This window comes from Lontra canadensis, unplaced genomic scaffold (assembly GCF_010015895.1).
Source record: "Lontra canadensis isolate GAN:19392208 unplaced genomic scaffold, GSC_riverotter_1.0 scaffold9, whole genome shotgun sequence".
NCBI lineage: Eukaryota > Metazoa > Chordata > Mammalia > Carnivora > Mustelidae > Lontra > Lontra canadensis.
Window position 1 is genome coordinate 27,488,826 of NW_022631003.1, and position 23,555 is coordinate 27,512,380.

A 23,555-nucleotide genomic window follows, 5' to 3' on the forward strand; every position below is an offset into this window, starting at 1 on the left:
CGTGAATTAACCTGTCATGACTCACACTCAAACACTGCTCGCACATCCTATGTGAGAATTACTCTACAATAATTCATGACCTGTTATTTTATGGCTTAATTAGTACATGACACTACATGAGTTAGATGAACCCAATTTGGAATATGTCCTGTGGTGTGTTAAAAAGCAGAATGTTGGGAACCATTGTCCTTTTTCCTGGAGGGAAAGCAATATTGATTTTTCTATTATGTCCTCTATGTTTCTACGATATTTGTATAAGTTTCTATGATATTTGTGCTGCAACAAGTGACATGGGACTTGTGAGCCTTAGTTGGTTGATGGAACACCATTTTCCAGTAAATATTTATTGTTTACTTAGGCATTATGGAGGGATAGCACATAACAGAAAAAAAATATGAAGCAGCAGCTCTGAAGCCTGAGCAACAGAACTCAGCAGCCCCAACTCAACTCAGCTTAACTCAGCCTCATCGAACCTGATCTCAGACTCTCCACTCCTGGGCTTTCTACAGCTCTCTGATCCTAGAGTCCTCTTCATTCCAGCTACAATGCCGTGTCAGGCACTTCGCAGAATTGGTCTAAAGCTGGTACGCAGACGAATGCTGAAGAAAGATGTGAATGAGATGGCCCCTGCCAGAAGATGGACCACTCTGGATTTAGTGACCCTGGGTGTGGGCTGCACAGTGGGAGTAGGTGTGTTTGTCCTGGCTGGGGAGGTGGCTAGAGATGTAGCAGGACCATCCATTGTGGTCTGCTTGTTGGGAGCCAGCCTGTCTTCTGGGTTGGCTGGGCTGTGCTATGCAGAGTTTGGTGTTCAGGTTCCCTATGCTGGCTCTTCATATCTCTACACCTATGTCACTATGGGTGAAATCTGGGCTTTCATCACTGGCTGGAACCTCATTGTCTTCTTTGTTGCTCATACAGCCACTGTGGCTCGGGCTTGGACCTTAGCTTTTGACAATCTGCTTGGGAACCAGATCTCTCAGACCCTGCATGAGAGCATCTCACCAAATGTTCCCCAGCACCTGGGAGAAATTCTAGGCTTCATTGTTGTGGGCCTTATGTTGTTGCTGATGGAATTGCTGACTCTGAGGAATAGGTGGATTTTCCCGGTTTCCAAAGTGGTCACATTGGTGAAACTTTTGGCTCTCAGTTTTGTCATCATCTCAGGCTTCATTAAGGGAGACCTACACAACTGGAAGCTCACAGAAGAGGACTATGTAAAGGCTGGACTCAATGACACCTCTCACTTGGGCCCTCTGGGCTCTGGAGGATTTGTGCCTTTTGGGTTCAGGGGGATTCTCCGTGGAGTAGCTACCTGTTTCTATGCATTTATTGGTTTTAGCATTATTATTACAAGAGTGGAAGAAGCCCAGAATCCTGAGCGTTCCATCCCCATAGGCATTGTGGTTTCACTGCTCATCTGCTTTTTGTTGTATTTTGGTGTCACTGCAGCACTAACACTTATGGTTCCTTACTACCAGCTTCGACCTGGGAGCACATTGCCAGAGATATTTCTCCATATTGGCTGGGCAACTGCCTACTATGCTGTAGCTTTTGTATTCCTCTGTAGTCTTTCTGTCAGTATCTTTGGCTTTATGTTCCCCATACGTAATCTGATATACATGATGGCACAGGATGGCCTCCTGTTCCCTGTCCTTGCCAGAATCCAAACCAGTACATACATGCCCAATGTGTCCACTGTAATCTTGGCCATCATTGTAGGAATCATGGCATTCTTCCTTGGACTCACTGATCTTCTAGATCTCATGTCAGTTGGGGCCCTGCTAGCTTACTCCCTGATGGCTTTTTGTGTTCTCATCCTCAGGTACCAGCCTGAGAGGAGGAATAGGGTAAAAAAAGCAGAGGAGCAGGAAGAGAATGGACAGGCAGCAGAGAAGCTAACACTACAAGAATTGTTTTTTCCACGGAGCCCCACCCCCACTCCACTCTCTGGCTGGGTTGTCATTGTTTGCTCCTCACTACTCATTCTGCTGCTGGCTCTCCTCTGCCTTGTGCTGGCCCACTGGCCAGGTCTGCTTTCTGGAGACCCAGTGCCGATCACAGTGGTTGTGCTGCTCCTGGTGCTCATCACTGGGATCACTGGGGTCATCTGGAGACAGCCACAGAGCTCCACTCCCCTTCCCTTTAAGGTCCCTGCTCTGCCTCTCCTCCCACTCCTGAGCATCTTTGTGAATGTTTATCTTATGATGCAGATGTCAGCTGGCACCTGGGCCCGATTTGGTGTCTGGATGCTGACTGGGTTTACTATCTACTTTGGCTACGGGATCCAGCACAGCTTGGTCCCTTAACCCTACTTTAGTTAGGACCAAAACTGTAGACTCAGCAGTGAACTTAGCAGTGGCAATCTGTATTTGAGTTGACATCATCACACTTGAATGTAGTCTGTTCCCCTGCAATAATAGAGTACTTTTGGGCACATGGAAAGCTTGGCTTCCCATGGGTAGTTGGTGGGAGAACACTAATACAACTCTATTTATTACGAAATGAAGGATGTGTCTTTGCTCTTTCTCCTTTTTTCTGTCTACTTTCCAATTGTGTTTTACTACATACTAGGTTTTGAAAGTTATTATTAAAAGAAACCAGGTTGTGGGTATTAGAGAGGACACAGATTGCATGGAGCACTGGGTGTGGTGCAAAAACAATGAATACTGTTATGCTGAAAATTAAAAAAAAAAAAAAAAGAAACCAGAAAAAGTGTTTTTATTTTCTTTCGGTTTATATCCAGTAGGGAAATACTGGGTAATTGATAGTTTTATTTTTAATTTTCTGAGGAAATTCCATAATGATTTCCATAATGGCAGCATCAATTTGCATTCCCATTGACGGTACCGAGGTTTCATTTTTCTCTATATCCTCATCAACACTTGCTATTTCTTGCCCTTTTATTTTAGCCATTCTGTTGGGTATAAAATGATATCTCAGCATAGTTTTAAGATACATTCCCTGATGAATAATGATGTTGCCCATTTTTCATGTGTCTGTTACCCATCTGGTATGTCTTCTTTGGAAAATGTTTATTCAAGCCTTCAATCCATTTACTGGATTGTTCGGGTTTTCTGGTGTTGACTTGTAGAAGTTCTGTATATACTTTGGATGTTAACACCTCTTTAGATATATCAAGTGTCCTGTGGGTAACTTGATTCTGGATAAAAAAAGAAACTTAACAAAAAAGTGAAAGTGTCTGGGCATGCTCATGGCTGTCTCTTTAACTCATTAATTGAAGTCACAGTGAAGGGGGATGAGAAGAGAGAGGCCAGGAACAGTACACTGCTGAATGGTGCTCAAACTTCAGCAGGTGCCACCTCATCCATAGGGTTTGTTAAAACAGATCACTGAGCCTTACCCCAGCCTTTGGAATTCAGTGGGTCAGGGTGGCCCTGATACTTGTAGTTCTAACAAGTTCACAGGTAGGGCTGATACCCCTGGTGCAGGGAACACAACTGAAAACGAAAGCTCCACCTGAAGGCCTTGATGATGCAAAGATTAAGTGAGGGAAACAAAGGTGCGCTTTGAACATTGACTTTCATTTAATGAGATATTTAGATTAAAATACCATCCATTAATCCTCTCCCGGTGGGGATATCAGAGTGAATCATTTCACAATGTATATGTATACCAAATCACCACAGTGTACTCATTAAGTAATTTATAATTTTCTATGTCAATTATACCTCAATAAAGCTGAAATTTTAAATATGAAATACCAAAGCTATCTGTGTGTCTTTATTTTCTTTATGATTGTAAATCATAGGTAAGGAGTGTATTTTTTTTAAGATTGTATTTATTTATTTGACAGTGAGAGATCACAAGTAGGCAGAGAGGCAGGCAGAGAGAAAGGGGGAAGCAGGCTCCCCACTGAGCAAAGAGTATCAGTACCCTGAGATCATGACCTGAGCCAAAGGACAGAGGCTTAACCCACTGAGCCACCCAGGTGCCCCAGGAGTGTATCTTGTTTACTTCTGAGAGCATCCAGCTAGGAGCTGGGACATAATGAGCATTTAATAAATTCATGTTAAAGTGAATTGAACCTTACACATTTCTTTGATGCAGAAAATTCTCCTTTTAGGCTAGTGCTATGTTATTCCTTTAAGACTATCCTCTGGAAGACTTCCTTGACAAACAGCATTCCTCTCCTTTCAGAACTAAATCTAGAAGTGCCTCTAGACCTGTACTAAGCTATTACAAGTTTTGCCTTTATGTGGCTATGCCTGAATTCTGGTGACTATCCTGTCTCTTCCATCAGAATGGAGTCTTACTCCAAGCAAGGAGTAGGTTCTTTCAACTTCCTCTCAACCCAATATTAAGAACAGTGTTTTTCATTCAAAGAGCAACAGCAAAAATGCAGACCTGGAACAGGAAAATACCCAACATGACCTCCGTTGGTCCTGCTCCATCTCTTTCCACGGAATATGGGAAGGGGCCAGAAGTAGTGAAATTGATGAAAGGCCGAACCTGCTCTCTCTGACCCCAGGGAATTCCTGAAGATGAGACTGGCTCCAGTGTGGGCACAACAGGCATCTTTTTTGATGCAGTCAATGGCTGGAACAGAAGGGCCAGTGTCTTTCTGTTGCATTTATGTATGGGACCTGCCCTGGGATAGAGGGCTAGGAAGCTACTTTCTTACTCACAGCATTTCTTATTTTCCCCACGTGGGGTAGGTGACTCCAGGGAAGCCTGGTGGAGGCAGGACCTCTCATATATTTACACACTCCTTTGGATGTTCCTTTGGTGCAAAAACCTTGTGAGAGCATCTAAGATATCTTGGTAAGAAAGAATGCATACCCCAAATGTGGAGGGAAATGGACTGACATAGGAGGAATTAATAACTGGATAGGAGTTAAGGCATCATTCCTTTGGAAGAAAAGGTATGAGTAGAAACGGAGAAAGAGGTATTAGTCTAGGGACACTTCCTGGAGGAAAACACTTATGGAGAAATTTGGGGAAAAAAAAGAGAAAGGTGAGCTGGAAGAGAAATGGGGCAGTCATTCTAGGCACATGGACCTTTAAGAGTCATGAAAGAGGGGCGCCTGGGTGGCTCAGTGGGTTAAGCCGCTGCCTTCGGCTCGGGTCATGATCTCAGAGTCCTGGGATCGAGCCCCGCATCGGGCTCTCTGCTCAGCGGGGAGCCTGCTTCCTCCTCTCTCTCTGCCTGCCTCTCTGCCTGCTTGTGATCTCTCTCTGTCAAATAAATAAATAAAAAATCTTTAAAAAAAAAAAAAAAAAAAAAAAAAAGAGTCATGAAAGAATGAGACTCTTGTGAGGGATTTTTTTTTCCACATTTCAAGGGAATATGAGCCAGGTTTATATTGTGTATTGTGTCGTGGAGTGAGATTCCTGAATCAGGAAGGAATGAGATAATTCTCATTGCCATCTGGAGGATAGACAGCAGAAGGATGTGGACAGATAGACTCTTCCTGCGAGACAGTTGTAGCACCCGCTGTATCATCTAGATCCTTGCTCTAGTAGCATGGGTGTCACTTGGGAGCTTGTAGAAATGCAAAGTCTTAGACCCCAACCCAGACCTACAGAATCAGAACCTGCATTTTAGCAGGCTTCCAAGTAATTTGTATGTTCTTTCAGGTTTGAGAAGCATCGGCCTGAGGTGATCAGTGATAGGTGTCTGGTCTCAGAGGGACACTACATAAGGTCTGAAAACTTTGGAACTGGGAGTACAAGATGATGAGCCTAGGCTGGGGGACTTGAATTTGGGGAAGAGGGAGAGTGTAGTCATTGGCTTCCCTTTTGTCTCCAGGCCTCCCACACTGGTCACTATGGCAGGTTTTGGCACTCTGCCCACGTTGGGACAATGCCTGTTGTGCCCTCCCAGGAATCTACTTGGTCTTCAGGTGCTCCCCTGGCACAAGAATTGCATACGTAGGGACTGCTGCCCATTCTCGTACCTCTTCTTCATATCATGGCCGTAAAGGGACTGGGGAGGTCATCTTAATCATGTCCTGACTCAGGGTTGTACTGTCCCTTAATCAAATGAGTGATAATATGATGACACTAATCAAGGAGGCTCTGGAGGTTGGGGGGATTGAAATGGGATTTCTTAAGTATCTGTCCTGGAAATTAGGATACTTTCATCTTTTGAAAACTGTATAAAGACACCAGACGACTACATGAGCGGTTATACCCTGACAGGGCCCAAAATTAATGCTTTTGAAGAGATCTTTTGATGATTCTTAATGGGTTAATAACAAACTATATGAGACCTGTAATTCCAGAGACCTGCTGATAGGCAATGGAACAATGTTACCAGGTGGGCATTTGGGAGTTTTCTTACACTTTTGAGGGTTGATGTACCTCATCCCAAATCAGAATGAGTGATGAAGACAGGCCAATATTGAAGGAAAACAGACTGAGTTGAACATAAGGAAAAATATTCTGATATTAACAAGGTGATGGGGGATATGTCTGTCTCACTTGGATGTGTTATGCTTCAAATGGGCTCCTGCCCAGAACCAGCGAAATGGATAAAATGAACTCTCAAAATTGTTGTTGCCCCAAGAAATCTCCAGTCAACTTGTTAAGTGAAAGACTGTGGTGACTGTGTGGTGTAGATAAGGTGGTGAGGCATGGGGATGATGAATGACAAAAGAAAAAAACATTTGAGCATTGAAATCTGCTAAAAATTGTAATCAGGAGAGGAAGAGTCAAGATGGCGGAGAAGTAGCAGGGTGAGACGACATCAGGTAGCAGATCAGCTAGATAGCTTACCTAACCATTCCAAACACCTACAAATCCAATAGAAGATCAAAGAGAAGAAGAGCAACAATTCTAGAAACAGATAATTGACCACTTTCTGAAAGGTAGGGCCGGCGGAGAAGTGAATCCAAAGCGACGGGAAGATAGACCGCAGGGGGAGGGCCCGGCACCCAGCAAGCGGTGGAGCAATGGAGCACAAAATCAGGACTTTTAAAAGTCTGCTCCAAAAAAAAAAAAAGTCTGCTCCACTGAGGGACATTGCTCCGGAGGCTAAACCGGGGTGAAGCCCATGCAGGGACAGCGTGACCTCAGGTCCCACGGGGTCACAGAAGGATCAGGGTGTCTGAGCATAACAGAGTTCACAGGTATTAGAGCAGGGAAACCAGCTACAGAGACGGAGACGAGGAGTGAGCTCTCAACTCAGGGCTACCTTGAACCGTAATCCGTGGCACAGGCCACTGCTCTGAGAGTGGGGTCCCCACAAGATCTGGAGAAACCCCCCTGGAAGAGCTCAGGGATCTGCGGGGTTCAGAGACTCCAGGTGGAGCTGTGTGCCAGAGACAGAGACGCTTGGTCCAGGCTGGGTGAGCTTGGAGCACAGCCAGAGGCCAGGGAGATGGGAGTGATTGAGCACTTTTCTCTGAGGGTGCACTGAGGAGTAGGGCCCCAAGCTCTTGGCTCCTCCGGGCCAGAGATTGGGAGGCTGCCACTTTCATTCCTGTCCTCAGGAACTCTATGGAAAGCGTTCAGGGAACAAAAGCTCCCAAAAGTGAACCCGAGCAAATTACTTAGCCTGGCCCCTGGTAAGGGTGGTGCAATTCTGCCTCAGACAAAATCACTTGAGAATCACTACAACAGGCCCCTCCCCCAGAAGATCAATAAGAAATCCAGCCAAGAACAAGTTCACTTACCAAGGAGAACAGCAGAATTCCAGAGGAGGAGAAAACAAAGCATGGAATTCATGGCTTTCTCCCCATGATTCTTTAGTCTTGCCAAGTTAATTACTTTTTTTAATTTAATTTTTTTTCTTCTACTAAATGTTTTTAACTTTTACTCTTTGCTCTTTTAATGTTTTTTAACTATTTTATCTTAACAATACCTTTCATTAAAAAAATAATCTTTTTTGAACCTTCATTATTATAGTCATATTTTATCCTTCATTGTATCTAATTTTATTTTTTGTATACACATAGGGTTTTTTCTTCTAAAAAATTTGGGATACAACTTCTAATAGATCAAAATACACCCTAAATCTAACACGGGGATCATTCTAGTGTCCAGGCTGAGCAAATTCTCTCCACTTTCTTTTTCTTTATTCTCCCAACCAACTTACCTTATCAACTCCTTTTTTAGAAATTTTAAAAAAAAAAATTTCATCTCTATGGTCATATTCCATCCCTTCATTGTGTTTACCCTTATATACGTTTTTCTTTCTTTAAAAATTGGGAGGTAGTTTCTTCTAAGAGACCAAAATACTCCCAAAAGTAGTGGGTGACCCTGTTCTAGTCACCAGTCTAATATATATATTTTTTTTTCTTTATTTGTTTTCTTTTGTTAATTTGTTTTTCTGAACTTCTTTTACCCCCTTTCTCCCCCTCACAATTTGGGATCTCTTCTGATTTGGTGAAAGCACATTTTCCTGGGGTCTTTTCCACCCTTTTAGTATTTTATTTTCTCCTTCATATATTCTTATCTGGACAAAATGACAAGGCGGAAAAACTCACCACAAAAAAAAGAACAAGAGGCAGTGCCGAAGGCTATGGACCTAATCAATATGGACATTGGTAATATGTCAGATCTAGAGTTCAGAATGGCGATTCTCAAGGTTCTAGCTGGGCTCGAAAAAGGCATGGAAGATATTAGAGAAACCCTCTCTGGAGAAATAAAAGCCCTTTCGGGAGAAATAAAAGAACTAAAATTTAGCCAAGTTGAAATCAAAAAAGCTATTAATGAGGTGCAATCAAAAATGGAGGCTCTTACTGCTAGGATAAATGAGGCAGAAGAAAGAATTAGTGATATAGAAGACCAAATAACAGAGAATAAAGAACCTGAGCAAAAGAGAGGCAAACAACTACTGGACCATGACGGGAGAATTTGAGAGATAAGTGATACCATAAGACGAAACAACATTAGAATAATTGGGACTCCAGAAGAAGAAGAAAGAGAGAGGGGAGCAGAAGGTATATTGGAGAGAATTATTGTAGAGAATTTCACTAATATGGCAAAGGGAACAAGCATCAAAATCCAGGAAGTGCAGAGAACCCCCCTCAAAATCAATAAGAATAGGTCCACACCCCATCATCTAATAGTAAAATTTACAATTCTTAGTGCCAAAGAGAAAATTCTGAAAGCAGCCCAGGAAAAGAAGTCTGTAACATATAATGGTAAAAATATTAGATTGGCAGCAGACCTCCACAGAGACCTGGCAGGCCTGAAGGAACTGGCATGATATATTCAGAGCACTAAAGGAGAAAAACATGCGCCCAAGAATACTATACCGAGCTAGGGTATCATTGAAATAGAAAGGGAGATAAAAACTTCCAGGACAAACAAAAACTGAAAGAATTTGCAAACACCAAACCAGCCCACAGGAAATATTGAAAGGGGTCCTCTAAGCAAAGAGAGAGCCTAAAAGTTGTAGACCAGAAAGGAACAGACAATATACAGTAACAGTCACCTTACAGGCAATACAATGGCACTAAATTCATATCTTTCAATAGTTACCTTGAATGTAAATGGGCTAAATGCCCCAATCAAAAGACACAGGGTATCAGAATGGATAAAAAAAACAAAACCCATCAATATGCTGCTTACAAGAAACTCATTTTAGACCCGAAGACACCTCCAGATTTAAAGTGAGGGGGTGGAAACCTCCAGATTTAAAGTGAGGGGGTGGAAAATAATTTACCATGCTAATGGACATCAAAAGAAAGCTGGGGGTGCCAATCCTTATATAAGATCAATTATATTTTAGGGGCGCCTGGGTGGCTCAGTGGGTTAAAGCCTCTGCCTTTGGCTCAGGTCATGATCCCAGGGTCCTGGGATCAAGCTCCACATCGGGCTCTCTGCTCTGCAGGGAGCCTGCTTCCTCCTCTCTCTCTCTCTCTCTCTCTCTGCCTGCCTCTCTGCCTACTTGTGATCTCTGTCTGTCAAATAAATAAAATCTTTAAACATACTCAAAAAGAATATCTAACAATTTTAAATATCTATGCCTCTAATGTGGGAGCAGCCAACTATATAAACCAGTTAATAACAAAATCAAAGAAACACATCAACAATAATACAATAATAGTAGGGGACTTTAACACTCCCCTCACTGAAATGGACAGATCATCCAAGCAAAAGATCAACAAGGAAATAAAGGCCTTAAATGACACACTGGACCAGATGGACATCACAGATATATTGAGAACATTCCATCCCAAAGCAACAGAATACACATTCTTCTCTAGTGCACATGACACATTCTCCAGAATAGATCACATCCTGGGTCATAAATCAGGTCTCAACTGATATCAAAAAATTGGGATAATCCCCTGCATATTTTCAGACCACAATGCTCTGAAGCTAGAACTCAATCACAAGAGGAAATTTGGAAAGAACCCAAATACATGGAGACTGAACAGCATCCTTCTAAAGAATGAATGGACCAACCAGGAAATTAAAGAAGAATTGAAAAAAATTCGTGTAAACAAATTATAATGAAAACACAGCAGTTCAAAATCTGTGGGACACAGCAAAGGCAATCCTAAGAGGAAAATATAGAGTGATACAAGCCTTTCTCAAGAAACAAGAAAGGTCTCAAATACACAACCTAACCCTACACCTAAAGGAGCTAGAGAAAGAACAAAGAAAGCCTAAACCCAGCAGGAGAAGAGAAATAATAAAGATCAGAGCAGAAATCAATGAAATAGAAACCAAAAAAACAATAGAACAAATCAACGAAACTAGGAGCTGGTTCTTTGAAAGAATTAATAGGATTGATAATCCCCTGGCCAGACTTATCAAAAAGAAAAGAGAAAGGACCCAAATAAATAAATTCATGAATGAAAGAGGAAAGATCACAACCGACACCTAAGAAATACAAACATTTATAAGAACATATTATGAGCAACTCTATGCCAACAAATTTGACAATCTGGAAGAAATGGATGCATTCCTAGAGACATATAAACTACCACAACTGAATCAGGAAGACATAGAAAACCTGAACATACCCAAACCAGTAAGAAGATTGAGGCAGTCATCAAAAATCTCCCAACAAACAAAAGCCCAGGGCCAGACGGCTTTCCAGGGGAATTCTACCAAGCATTTAAAGAATAATTAATTCCTATTCTCCTGAAACTGTTCCAAAAAATAGAAATGGAAGGAAAACTTCCAAACACATTTTACAAGGCCAGCATCACCTTGATCCCAAAACCAGACAAGGATCCCATCAAAAAAGGGAATTATAGACCAATATCCTTGATGAACACAGATGCAAAAATTCTCACCAAAATACTAGCCAATAGGATCCAACAGTACATTGAAAGGATTATTCACCACGACCAAGTGGGATTTATTCCAGGGCTACAAGGTTGGTTCAACACCCGTAAATCAATCAATGTGATATAACACATTAATAAGAGAAAGAACAATAAAAGAAAGAAAAGAATAAAAGAAAGAACTATGTGATACTCTCAGTAGATGCTGAAAAGGCATTTGACAAAGTACAGCATCTCTTCCTGATTAAAACTCTGCAAAGTGTAGAGATAAAGGGCACAAACCTCAATATTATCAAAGCCATCTATGAAAAACCCACTGCAAATATCATTCTCAATGGAGAAAAACTGAAAGCTTTTCTGCTAAGGTCAGGAACACAGCAGGGATGTCCATTATCACCACTGCTATTCAACATAGTACTAGAAGTCCTAGCCTCAACAATCAGACAACAAAAAGAAATTAAAGGCATCCAAATCAGCAAAGAAGAAGTCAAACTATCACTCTTTGCAGATGATATGATACTATATGTGGAAAACCCAAAAGGCTCCACTCCAAATCTGCTAGAACTTGTACAGGAATTCAATAAAGTGTCCAGATATAAAACAATGTGCAGAAATCAGTTGCATTTCTTTACACCAACAACAAGACAGAAGAAAGAGAAATTAAGGAGTCAATCCCATTTACAATTGAACCCAAAACCATAAGATACCTAGGAATAAACCTAACCAAAGAGGCAAAGATTCTATACTCAGAACAAGATAAAGTACTCATGAAAAAAATTGAGGAAGACACAAAGAAATGGAAAAATGTTCCATGCTCCTGGATTGGAACAACAAATATTGTGAAAATGTCTATGCTACCTAAAACAATCTACACATTTAATGCAATCCCTATTAAAATCTCATCCTTTTTTTTTTTCAAAGAAATGGAACAAATAATCCTAAAATTTATATGGAACCAGAAAAGACCTCGAATAGCCAACGGAATATTGAAAAAGAAAGCTAAAATTGGTGGCATCACAATTCCGGACTTCAAGCTCCATTACAAAGCTGTCATCATCAAGACAGTATGGTACTGGCACAAAACCAGACACATAGATCAATGGAACAGAATAGAAAGCCCAGAAATAGACCCTCAACTCTATGGTCAACTAATCTTCAACAAAGCAGGAAAGAATGTCCAATGGAAAAAAGACAGCCTCTTCAATAAATGGTGTTGGGAAAATTGGACAGCCACATGCAGAAAAATGAAATTGGACTATTTCCTTACACCACACACGAAAATAGACTCAAATGGATGAGGGACCTCAATGTGAGAAAGGAATCCTTCAAAATCCTTGAGGAGAACACAGGCAGCAACCTCTGAGACCTCAGCCGCAGCAACATCTTCCTAGGAACATCGCCAAAGGCAAGGGAAGCAAGGGCAAAAATGAACTATTGGGATTTTATCAAGATCAAAAGCTTTTGCACAGCAAAAGAAACAGTTAACAAAACCAAAAGACAACTGACAGAATGGGAGAAGATATTTGCAAACGACATATCAGATAAAGGGCTAGTGTCCAAAATCTATAAAGAACTTAGCAAACTCAACACCCAAAGAACAAATAATCCAATCAAGAAATGGGCAGAGGACATGAATAGACATTTCTGCAAAGAAGACATCCAGATGGCCAACAGACACATGAAAAAGTGCTCCATATCACTCAGCATCAGGGAAATACAAATCAAAACCACAATGAGATACCACCTCACACCAGTCAGAATGGCTAAAATTAACAAGTCAGGAAATGACAGATGCTGGCGAGGATGCAGAGATAGGGGAACCCTCCTACACTGTTGGTGGGAATGCAAGTTGGTGCAACCACTCTGGAAAACAGCATGGAGGTTCCTCAAAAAGTTGAAAATAAAGCTCCCCTATGACCCAGCAATTGCACTAGTGGGTATTTACCCTAAAGATACAAACATAGTGATCCGAAGGGACACGTGCACCCGAATGTTTATAGCAGCAATGTCCACAATAGCCAAACTATGGAAAGAACCTAGATGTCCATCAACAGATGAATGGATAAAGAAGGTGTGGTATATTTATACAATGGAATACTATGCAGCCATCAAAAGAAATGAAATCTTGCCATTTGCGACAACGTGGATGGAACTAGGGGGTATTATGCTTAGCGAAATAAGTCAATCAGAGAAAGACAACTATCATATGATCTCCCTGATATGAGGAAGTAGAGATGCAACGTGGGGGGTTTGGGGCGTAGGAAAAGAATAAATGAAACAAGATGGGATCCGGAGGGAGAAAACCATAAGAGACTCTTTGTTTTTTCTTTGTTTTTTCTTTTTTTTCTTTTTCTTCTTTTTTTTTCTTTTTCTTTTTTTTTTTTTTTTTGTAAGAGCCTCTTAATGTCACAAAACAAACTGAGGGTGCCCAGGGGGAGGGTGATGAGGTTATGGACATTGGGGAGGGTATGTGCTATGGTGAGTGCTGTGAAGTGTGTAAACCTGGTGATTCATAGACCTATACCCCTGGGGCTAATAATTCATTATATGTTTATAAAAAATTTTTAAAAATTTAAAAAAATTGTAATCAAGTCTCAGGTTTAGGAGAATAAGTTGCATGTTAGGGCTCAAATAAGAGTTTTAGGTTTTTGTGTTCTTCCTGTCTCCTTGTATATATATTATCTCATTGATGAGATTGAAAAACCTCCAAGGGAATAGAACATCTCTTTTATGTATTATTTCTTTATATCTCCAATGCCTACAGAGTGATGATGAAAATAATAGCTACTATTTACTGAATTCTCTGCCCTATGCTTTGTACCAAGCACTTTACAAGATCACATATTTAATACAAAAGTTGTAGGGGTTGAGTATTGTTATATTCACTTTACAAAAGCTGACTAAGGAGGTAAAAAATGAAACAAGATGGGTTGGGAGGAATACAAACCATAAGAGACTCTTAATCTCACAAAACAAACTGAGGGTTGCTGGGGGATGGAGGAGATAGGGATAGGGTGGCTGGCTTATGGACACTGGGGAGGGTATGTGCTATGGTGAGTGCTGTGAAATGTGTACCCCTGATAATTCACAGACCTGTATCCCTGGGGGCAAATAATACATTATATGTTAATAAAAAAAGAAAAGCTGTAACTAAGGCTCAGAAAGGTGCAAAATGCAATGAAGTAATTTGTGCAAACTGAGTACTGAAGCTAAGACTTGTACCAACTTTGAGCAAAGTTCATGCTGGTAACCCCTCCTTAAGCTATACTCTGCACAGAGCAGGCACTCAGTGAGGGATAGATGATCATTGAAACTTGATGGCATAGAGGTAATGGGAAGATAATGGATAATTACAAATAGTGAATAATGAATAAACAATTTTTATTTGTTTGTGCCATATGGTCAGAGTCACATTTAGTGACACATGCAAGCTTGTACTCAGATATTCTCTCAACTTCACTGTGCCCCACCCTGCCGATAGGAGCTTGAAAGGGGAAAGGCTGGGTATATTATATTGATAAAACACCTCGTTGAAAGATGTGTGTGTGCCAGATATATGGACATATGTCATTGAATTTGAGTGGAAATAAGCACCAAGGAATGGGGTATATTTCCTCTATAAATATGATCATGGTTGTTAGGTATGATGTGTGTGCCTCTATGTGTGTGTGTGCCTCTGTTTCTGTGTGTGTGCACAAATCGTAAAGGAGTTCAACAAGCTGTAATGAAGTAACTGCCTTCCTTCCTCGGCCCTGGTTTGTGTGTTTGTACCAAATCCTGATATTAACTTTTCATCTACTTTCAAGGGAACATCCATGAGTTTTCTTTCTGGGAAATTCATGGCTAAGATGTTGGGATGCTTTGGAGCCCTATAAATCTGTTATAGTCAGGAGAGGTTACAGAGAAAGAGCACAGCAACCAGAAGAAACTGCCTCTTGACTTTTCTTTCTAGCCTAATACACAGTCATCCTTGTATGTATACCACCCATGTAACCACCTCCCCTCTCCTAGAACCCCTTCATGGAAGGTACTAAAAGAAGCTATTTTATTTACATCTTTGCTTCCAAATGGGACTTTCTATTTGAGCCATCCCAGAAAGTGGAGAATTAAAAATTATATTAACTCAGGAATGTAGAGTTAAGATTGTGAGAAATAGGGGATTTGTGAAATGAACTTCATAGAAAACAATGAGCTTTGACAGAAGTAAGGCTGTAAGAGGAGTTGAATGTCTGTGTTTCCTTATTTAGAGCACCTGAAGCAAAGCTCCTGGAAATAGGACGCAGGAAACCTGCACGTGTTTTGAAGGCAGACACAGCCCAGGAACCCCTTCTTCCACCTTCTAATGCCAGCACTTGGGAGACTGTTTTATGAGGGATTTTTATGACAAACTTTGCATCTGACCTTTAATAGCATCTCTTGTCCAGTGAAGGAGGAAATACAGGTATTTATTGACATATAGTGTCTAAAGATCAAGGAAAATTGACTATGGAGATGGTCATTGCATTCCTTCAGGTATGCAAATTATCCAAATTAAGTGGTATGGTATATTCTTTGTGCTTTTCTTAGTAATGAGATTAAGAAATCCGCTCATTGTCAATAAGGAACTCAGGGGAGGGAGAGAAGAGATGAGAGACCTATAGATGGAGGCATAATGGGTACCTGCTCCATTTGAACTGTAGAGACCTTTACTAAGATCAGGTGCAAGAGAAGGGGGTAATAAATGGACCCTGGGACTCAGGTCCTGACCCTTATTTCCCTATAGAAAGCTTCTGGCTTCTGCGGTAATACCTTGAATTTCACTGGCCCTTGTATTTCACTCTCATGATGATCAGAAGGTTAGCGTCAAATAATGCCGTAAGTCAAGAAATCCTTCCCAGTAACTATGCCTTTTCCTTGGAATTCCATACTCCCAATCTCTGACTACTGAAATCCTACACAATCATCACAGTTCAAGTTTAAATTTACTTCTTGCATAACCTTCCTAGATAACTCACATCAGAAGCAATTTATTTCATTCAACCACCTTTACTCCTCTGTGTCAATCTACCGTAGTTATCTCTCCACACACTGTCTTCTGTTGTAGTTACCCTGTATCTTTTGTCCCTTACTCAACTCTAAGCTTTCGGAGTGGGGAGACTGTGCCCTGTATATTTTTACATTCTCTCCACTGGGCCCAACACAGAACCTAAGAATTGTTAAATAATTCCATGCAAGGTATACAGTTGCAAAGAGAGAGGCCATGTGTAGAGATGTAGAAGTAAGTGCATTATGAATGTTGATTAAGGATATTATTGTTAATATAGGTCAGGTCATGATACTTTCAGGTATAGATCATATTATCAGGAAATTTTTACCCAACCAGTAGATTGGTTCCTTCTTTGGTCCTACTTCCAAACTCCCTGCTGCCTTGGGAAGAGGGTAAGTCGGGGCTCTCCCCTTGCCTCAGGATGGACCCTGCCCCCTCTTCTCCAGCTGAGGATTTGCAAGCAAAACGAGGTTAAGAGCTTTGATCTTGCTACAGACTTGGAGACAGATGAAGATAGTGGCCTCTGAAATAACGGCCCAGGATGTGAAGAGATGGAGACAGAAGTACACAATGAGAGAGGCAAATCGCTGTCACAGAGACTTCCTCTCACCTCCCACCTCAGTCTCAGTGAGTTCTGGGCTCTGTTCTCTTTGGGTCAGGGTTTTTGGGCTTCAGGGAGGGGGGAGATATCCCCTGAGTGACTTTAGAGGCCCCCGCCCTCTGACTCCAGTCATCCCTGGATCCCTGCTGCAAGGCTGAAGACAGCCCAGACTATGAGGGACAAGCAGTCCGCCAGTATCCCAGCAGCCTCAGCTAACTAGTTCATACCAAGGTCTTCCTTTGACCACTTTCCCGCCCCGCTCCTTCGGAACAAGTTGGTAGTATTAGTCTCTGTCTCTTGCACATCAGGGGTCACATTAGAAAAGGCCTGGGAGCGGGTAAGAAGAATCTGACACTGGTACCTGGAACTTTTACACCCGTTCACCCTTTCCCAACACTGCTTCCTCCTGGGACATATTTTAGTCAGTAGTTCAAGCCTAATGGTTCCCCTTCTCAGGAAGACCTTGACCTTGGTAGAGTTGGGGATATTGTTCTATACATTTTACTCCATCTCCTCATGCTCCTTCAGTCTTTTGGTGCTCCCCTGGCAACGGGTCCCTCCCTCCCTCCAGGGGAGCCCAGTACCAGCGCCCAGGGCCCAGGGCTTGCTCTGCAGGGAGCGCCGTTCTCTGCTGCCATCTTGTGGCCGCCGAGCGCTTAGCAAGCCTCTGCTGAGTAGCTTCCCCGCATATCCTTGCCCCCTGGTGGAAATTGCGTGTACCACAAGAAGCATTCTGTGGTCCTCCAACTTCATCTTTCCCCCCAAATCCCCTTTCTGGAGGCACTCAGGACCTCCTTAAGGCTATGAAAGTCTTCCTGAGATTTCATCCCCTTTGCCGTTGTCTGAGGTTTTAGTTCTGCTTTTGGGGATGTGCGGTGTAGACAAACGGATGAGATAAAGATATTGAGCAGAGAGAGCAATTTCTCTTCCTCTTGGTCTCCATCTACAACCTCAGCTCCTAGGGTTGCGGAGTTTTTAAAGAAAGCGGCAGGGGTATGACATCCTGAAGAGAATGGGTCTAGAGCAGACAGGGATTATGAGTCTAGGCTTCTGTGAATTTGTACCTGAGCTCAGCCCATCAGCCTCAGAGGAGATGGATTGGCCAGACAGGAATGCTGGAGGGAAATGGCCTATGAGACAGATGCTGGCAGGACTCCTTATGTCCAGCTCTGGAGTCCCCTGTTTCAGGATCTCTGTTACAACATGCAGTGCAGCTCTGGACATACTCACCAGAGGCACATTTTTGTCCTTTAGGGTGGATCTAATTTTAGAAAATTGTCAAGGTTTCTCTGAGGCTGGTGAAAAAGGTGAGGACCCAGGTGGGAAAGGGCCCTGGCCAGGGGAGCTCCCTGACAGCTGGGAAGAGGAAGCTGATGGCAGGACAGAGAGACACAGTGTTCTGGGCACTCCCTCAGCAAATGTGTGTAAGCTGAGTTGCTCAAGGGCAACTGGACCAGACTCCATGACTTGAATGATGAGAAACTGACAATGACCACAGGAGGAAAGACGAAGGAAGATACAGAATTCTGGAAGGTTTTTGAGGAGGCAAGAATATTGATACTCATTTAGCAAGGAGCAGGAACATGGAGAGGATCACTAATCAGACTGTCCTAGCACCTTCTCCAGAGCTTGTCAGCCTCCCTTGCCTGCCTGCCTCAGTTTCTCTTTCTCCTTGGCTCCCACTACCCTGCACTGGGTGTGTCAGGCTGCATGAATCCTGAGAAATGAAGGCTGAGCTCAGTCCTCTAAGCCTGGCTGCACTGTGGGGCGAGGAGAGGTGGAGTCCATACCCATGCAGGGCCTCTCGGACCCCAGGTGGGCACTGGGAGGCAGCCCCACCGTCTCAGGTTTCTGGGCCCTTCCATCAGGAGCAGCTTCTGAGAGGGGCTCAGGCTCATCAGGAACCAGGTGAGAGGGAAGAGGCTCCTGGAGTAACTATGCAGCCCCCTCCCTGCCTGGCTCCCCCCTCCTGCTGCACTCCTGCCTCCTTCTCTCTCTCTGTCTGCTCTTTCCCTCCTCCCTGCAGTCCTGTCTACTTCCTTCCAGCTTGGCCTCCTTCACCTTCACCACATCAGCACATCTGTCTGTCTTTGGGCCTGTTTGTCTGTCTGTCTGACTACAGATATTCTGTGGTCTGAGATGTCCCAGGACTGGGTCTGCCCTCAGCTCTCCCTTCTGGCTGACACTCTCCCTGCATCCCTCCCTCAGAGTCTGAGGGTCTCTCTTCCCATCACATCTGTCTGAGTCTCACCCTGTGAGCTTTCAGTGTCTCCCCCGCATCTCCTGTCTGTGTCCTGTGCTGCCTCCCCCACCCTTGGTCCCTCTCTGCTCTCCATCCCAGCTCTCTTCCCTGCTTCTTTTATCTCTTTTTCTCTCAGCCCCTTTCCCTATCTCTGCCTCACACCCCTGCCTCTTCTCCTCTTCCCTCCTCCCCTCCTCAAAGTGCAGAAACTTCCTGTGACATCACCTGGGTGGGCTCCACCTGCCAGTTTCCCCCATTCTGTCCCCCTCCCCCAGGAGAGACTTCTGGCCCCCAAATCTGTATCTTCTGCATTCCCCCAGTCCTGGGCCAGTTGTCTTCCTTACCTATTGATTGTCTGGAGGACCTGGCATTTTCCCCAGCCTCACACCCTCTATACAGCAGGCGGTGAGTAGCACAGGGAGAAAGGGGAAGAGATTGCTCTGGGGACCAGTTGTATGGATAGACAGACCCTCCCCTGTACCTGCCCTTCTTGCCCTCAAGCAGGTGTACATCTGGGGAAATCCCAGTTGAGGCAGGGGAGACAGCCCAGGACTGTTGGAACAGACACAGATCAAACACCCAGATGCCCCTCCCCTTCTGCTCTGTCATGAAAGCTGTCCTTCCAGTCCTGCCTGCCCCCTTTGCCTCTGGGAATTCTGGCTGTGCAGTCTTGGCTTGGCCACTCCTCCCCTACCCCGCACAGCACCTGGAACACAGGAGGTGCTCAGTTAGCGCCCTTGGTCCAGGCCTCCTTAGATTCTGGAAGCAGCATCTACCATAGGATCTCTAATTCTTTCAGGAATTGTGATAAATTTCTGTTGAAGCATATAGTTCTCCACTGACCTGGGTAAGTCTGTTCTCTGGGTAATCTCTGTCCTCTGTGGAATCTAAAATGGCCAGACAGGATACAGGACCAAGAGTGTGAGTGGAGGGGTGTCTCCTATTCCACTTGCTCCATATATGGACTTCCTAGAAACTACTTTCAATCCCTGATCCCCACCCCCACCCCAAGCTTTCTGCCTGTCTTGCTTTTTTCCAGAGCTGGATCCGGGAGCCTTTCCAGATGACCAAGCCTGGCCACTTCCTCCTCTGCTTCATTAGTAAAGAAGTGTTCACCATCTCTTATTCTCCCGTAAGTAGATTTAATTCTGTTACCCACTCTGCTCCCCATCCCCAGCTCACTCATACATCCCAGATTTCTTGGCTATGACAAGTACATTTAATGACCCTCATTTTTAAGTGGGTCTAAAGATGGATACATGTCGATATATGTGCTCAGATCCCTCTTCAACAATTATCTTTGCTCCTATTTTATCCATTCCTCTTTGGAATTTTCATTTTCTATTTTTTATGAACTTTATTATTTTGAAGCTACTGCCTATTTAGAAATAGCACAGTAATTTTCAATTAAATAATGTTTTTAAAAATGTATTACTTGTTCTGTCACCATTTCTTCTTAAATCTCTTATTTTCATTCTAGGCTTAGTTCGTCTTGACATAAATCATGTGTAATACTTCCTACCATATTCTCCATCAGTAAATTTTCTTGTGCATTCTTTTGTCTAGAAATGCTCTTTTTTTTCCCTTAGTCTTGAATGATACCTTAGTGGTATATGAACACCTAAATTGTTATCACTGAGCACATGGGAAGTGTCCTGGTCTGTATTGTAAACATGAATCCTGACATTGATCTAAATTTTTATCATGTCCTGTTTAAAATTACTATCCTTTCTCTCTGCTTTAATATTCTTTGTATTCTTTGCTTTAATTTTCTCCTTTTTTTACTATAACGTACACGTATAAGGAGTTCACCTGTGTGTGTGTGCATGTGTATGGAGAGAGAGAGAGAGAGAAATACATGTATCTCCCTTTCTATATATTTATGGAGATAATAACTTAAGCTTCCTTAATGTGAGGATTAATATTTTTCAAAAGTTCTAGAAAATTATTAATTATTGTTTCTTTTAATACTGCCTCTCAAAAATTTCTTATTCATTTTGTTCAATTTATACTATAATTTTCCTTTCTATTTTGGTATATCTTATCCCTTTTTCCTATTTTTTATATGCTTTTAGAAATGATAGTTATTAGATGTGATGGAACCACTAACTAATAATATAGTGGTAACTGCTTTGCAATATATAAATGTATAAAATCAATATATGTACACCTTAAACTTACACAGTGTTGTATGTTGAATAAATGTAAATGAATCTGGGGGAATCCCTATCAGCTATGTAGAGGTCAGTGGGTCCATTTCTACTTACTTACTTTCCAGACATTATAAAGATATTCTTCAGTTTTGCTCTTTTTTCTAAGTATTTTGCTGAATTTTTAACTTACAAGACTATATTTTAACTTGCAGAAATTCTAGTTGTTATATTACCCATCTCCTTGCCAATTTCCTTGGTGTCTAACTTTTTGATATGTTTTCTTTTTTAGGTTTGTAAGCTGAGTCATTGTAGAGTCTTTTCAGATTTTGTTACTTTGTTTTTTTCAGTATTTCAAGATTCATTGTTTATGCACTGTTTATGCATTGTTTACGTTTTTATTTTAATTCCAGCATAGTTAGCACAGAGTGTTAAATTAGTTTCAGGAGAACAATACAGTGAGCAGTACAACAATTCTGTACATTACTCAGTGCTCATAGTGATAAGTGTACTCTTTAATCCCATCGCCTATTTCCTCCCTTCTCCCCCACCCACCTCCACTCTGGTAACCATCAGTTGGCTCTGTATAGTTTGTTTCTTGTTTTGTGTCTCTCTTTTTTTTTTTTCTTGTTCATTTTGTTTTTAAAATTCTACCTGGGGGACATCTGTCTCAGTGAGTTAAGCATCTGCCTTCAGCTTGGCTCGTGTTGCCTGGGTCCTGGCATGGAGTCCTACATTGGGCTCCTTGCTCAGCAGGGAGCCTGCTTCTCCCTCAGCCTATTGCCCATCCACCCTCCCGCCGCTTGTGCATGTACTTTCTCTCAATGACAAATAAATAAATAAATTTTTAAAAAATAATAAAAATAATAAATTCTACCCATTGGTAGTTATATGGTATTTATCTTTCTCCAGCTTCTTTCACTTAGCATTATATTCTCCAGCTCCACCCATGCTGTGCACATGGCAAGATCTCATTCTTTTCATGGCTGAATAATAATCCATTGTGTGTAATACGTACACACACACACACACACACACACACACGTATATGTATATACACACTTTTTTATCCATTCATCGATCTATGGACATTGGCTGCTTCTGTAACTGGGCTATTGTAAATAATGCTATAATAAACATAGGAGTGCATGTATCCCTTTGAATTAGTGTTTTTGTATTTTGAAGGTAAATATCCAATAGTGTGATTACTGGATCATAAGGTCGTTGTCTTTAACTTTGTAAGGAAATTTCATCCTGTTTTCCACAGTGGCTGCACCACTTCACATTCCTACCAACAGCACACCAAGTGTCTTTTTCCTCCGTATTATCAGCAACACATGTTGTTCCCTGACTTTTGTTTTTAGTCCTTCTAACAGGAGTGAGGTGGCATCTCATTGTGGTTTGGATATGTATTTTCCTGCTCATGAGTGATGTTGAGCATGTTTTCATGTGTCTGTTGGCCATCTCGATGTCTTCTTTAGAAAAATGTGTATGTCTTCTGCCCATTTTTTAACTGGATTATTTGCTTTTGGGTGTTGAGTTGTAGAACTTTTCTTTTTATATGTTGTATATTAACCTTTTATCAGATCTATCACTTGCAAATATCTCCTCCCATTCAGTAGGTTATCATACAGTTTTGTTGATTATTTCCTTTGCTGTGCAGAAGCTTTTTATTTGATGTGGTCCCAATAGTTTATTTTTGCTTTAATTTCCCTTGCAGCAGGAGGCATATCTAGAAAAATGTTGCTACAGCCAATGTCAGAGATCACTGCCTGCACTGTCTTACAGGATTTTTGTATTCTCAGGTCTCACACCTGGGTTCTTAATTCATTTTGAGTTTATTTTTGTGTGCACTGAAACAAGTGGTCCAGTTTCATTCTTGGGCATGTTGCTGGCCAGTTTTTCCAACCCATTTGTTGAAGAGACTGTTTTGCTACTGGTCAGATACTCATTCCTCCTTTAGAAGATTAATTGACAATGTAATTGTGGTTTTATTTCTGGGCTTTCTGTTCTGTTGATCTATGTGCCTGTTTTTGTGCTACTACCATACCCTTGATTATTATAGCTTTGTAATAGAAAGTAAAGTCTGAAATTGTGAGAAGTTTTTTATCTTTTTCAAGATTACTTTGGCTATTTGGGGCATTTTTTATTTGTTTGTTTGGGATTGTGTGTTCTAGTTCTGTGAGAAATGCTGTTGCCATTTCAATAGGGATTGCATTAAACCTGTAGATTGCTTTTGGTGGTATAGACATTTTAACCATATTGTTTTTTCTGGAACACCTTGGTGGCTCGGTCTGTGAAGCACCTGCCTTCAGCTCAGGTC

General features: G+C 42.1%; 1 protein-coding gene across 1 annotated transcript; it reads left to right on the plus strand.

Moving 5' to 3' along the window:
* Nucleotides 1–545: 545 nt before the first annotated feature.
* Nucleotides 546–2,309, plus strand: LOC116866038 (cationic amino acid transporter 3-like). The gene has a single exon (XM_032854649.1). It carries the CDS (start codon nt 546–548, stop codon nt 2,307–2,309), a length of 1,764 nt encoding a protein of 587 aa, XP_032710540.1.
* The last annotated feature ends 21,246 nt before the right edge of the window (nt 2,310–23,555 follow it).

Coding starts and splice junctions, on each gene's coding strand:
- LOC116866038 (XM_032854649.1), top strand. CDS start 546: ATGCCGTGTCAGGCACTTCGCAGAATTGGTCTAAAGCTGGTACGCAGA.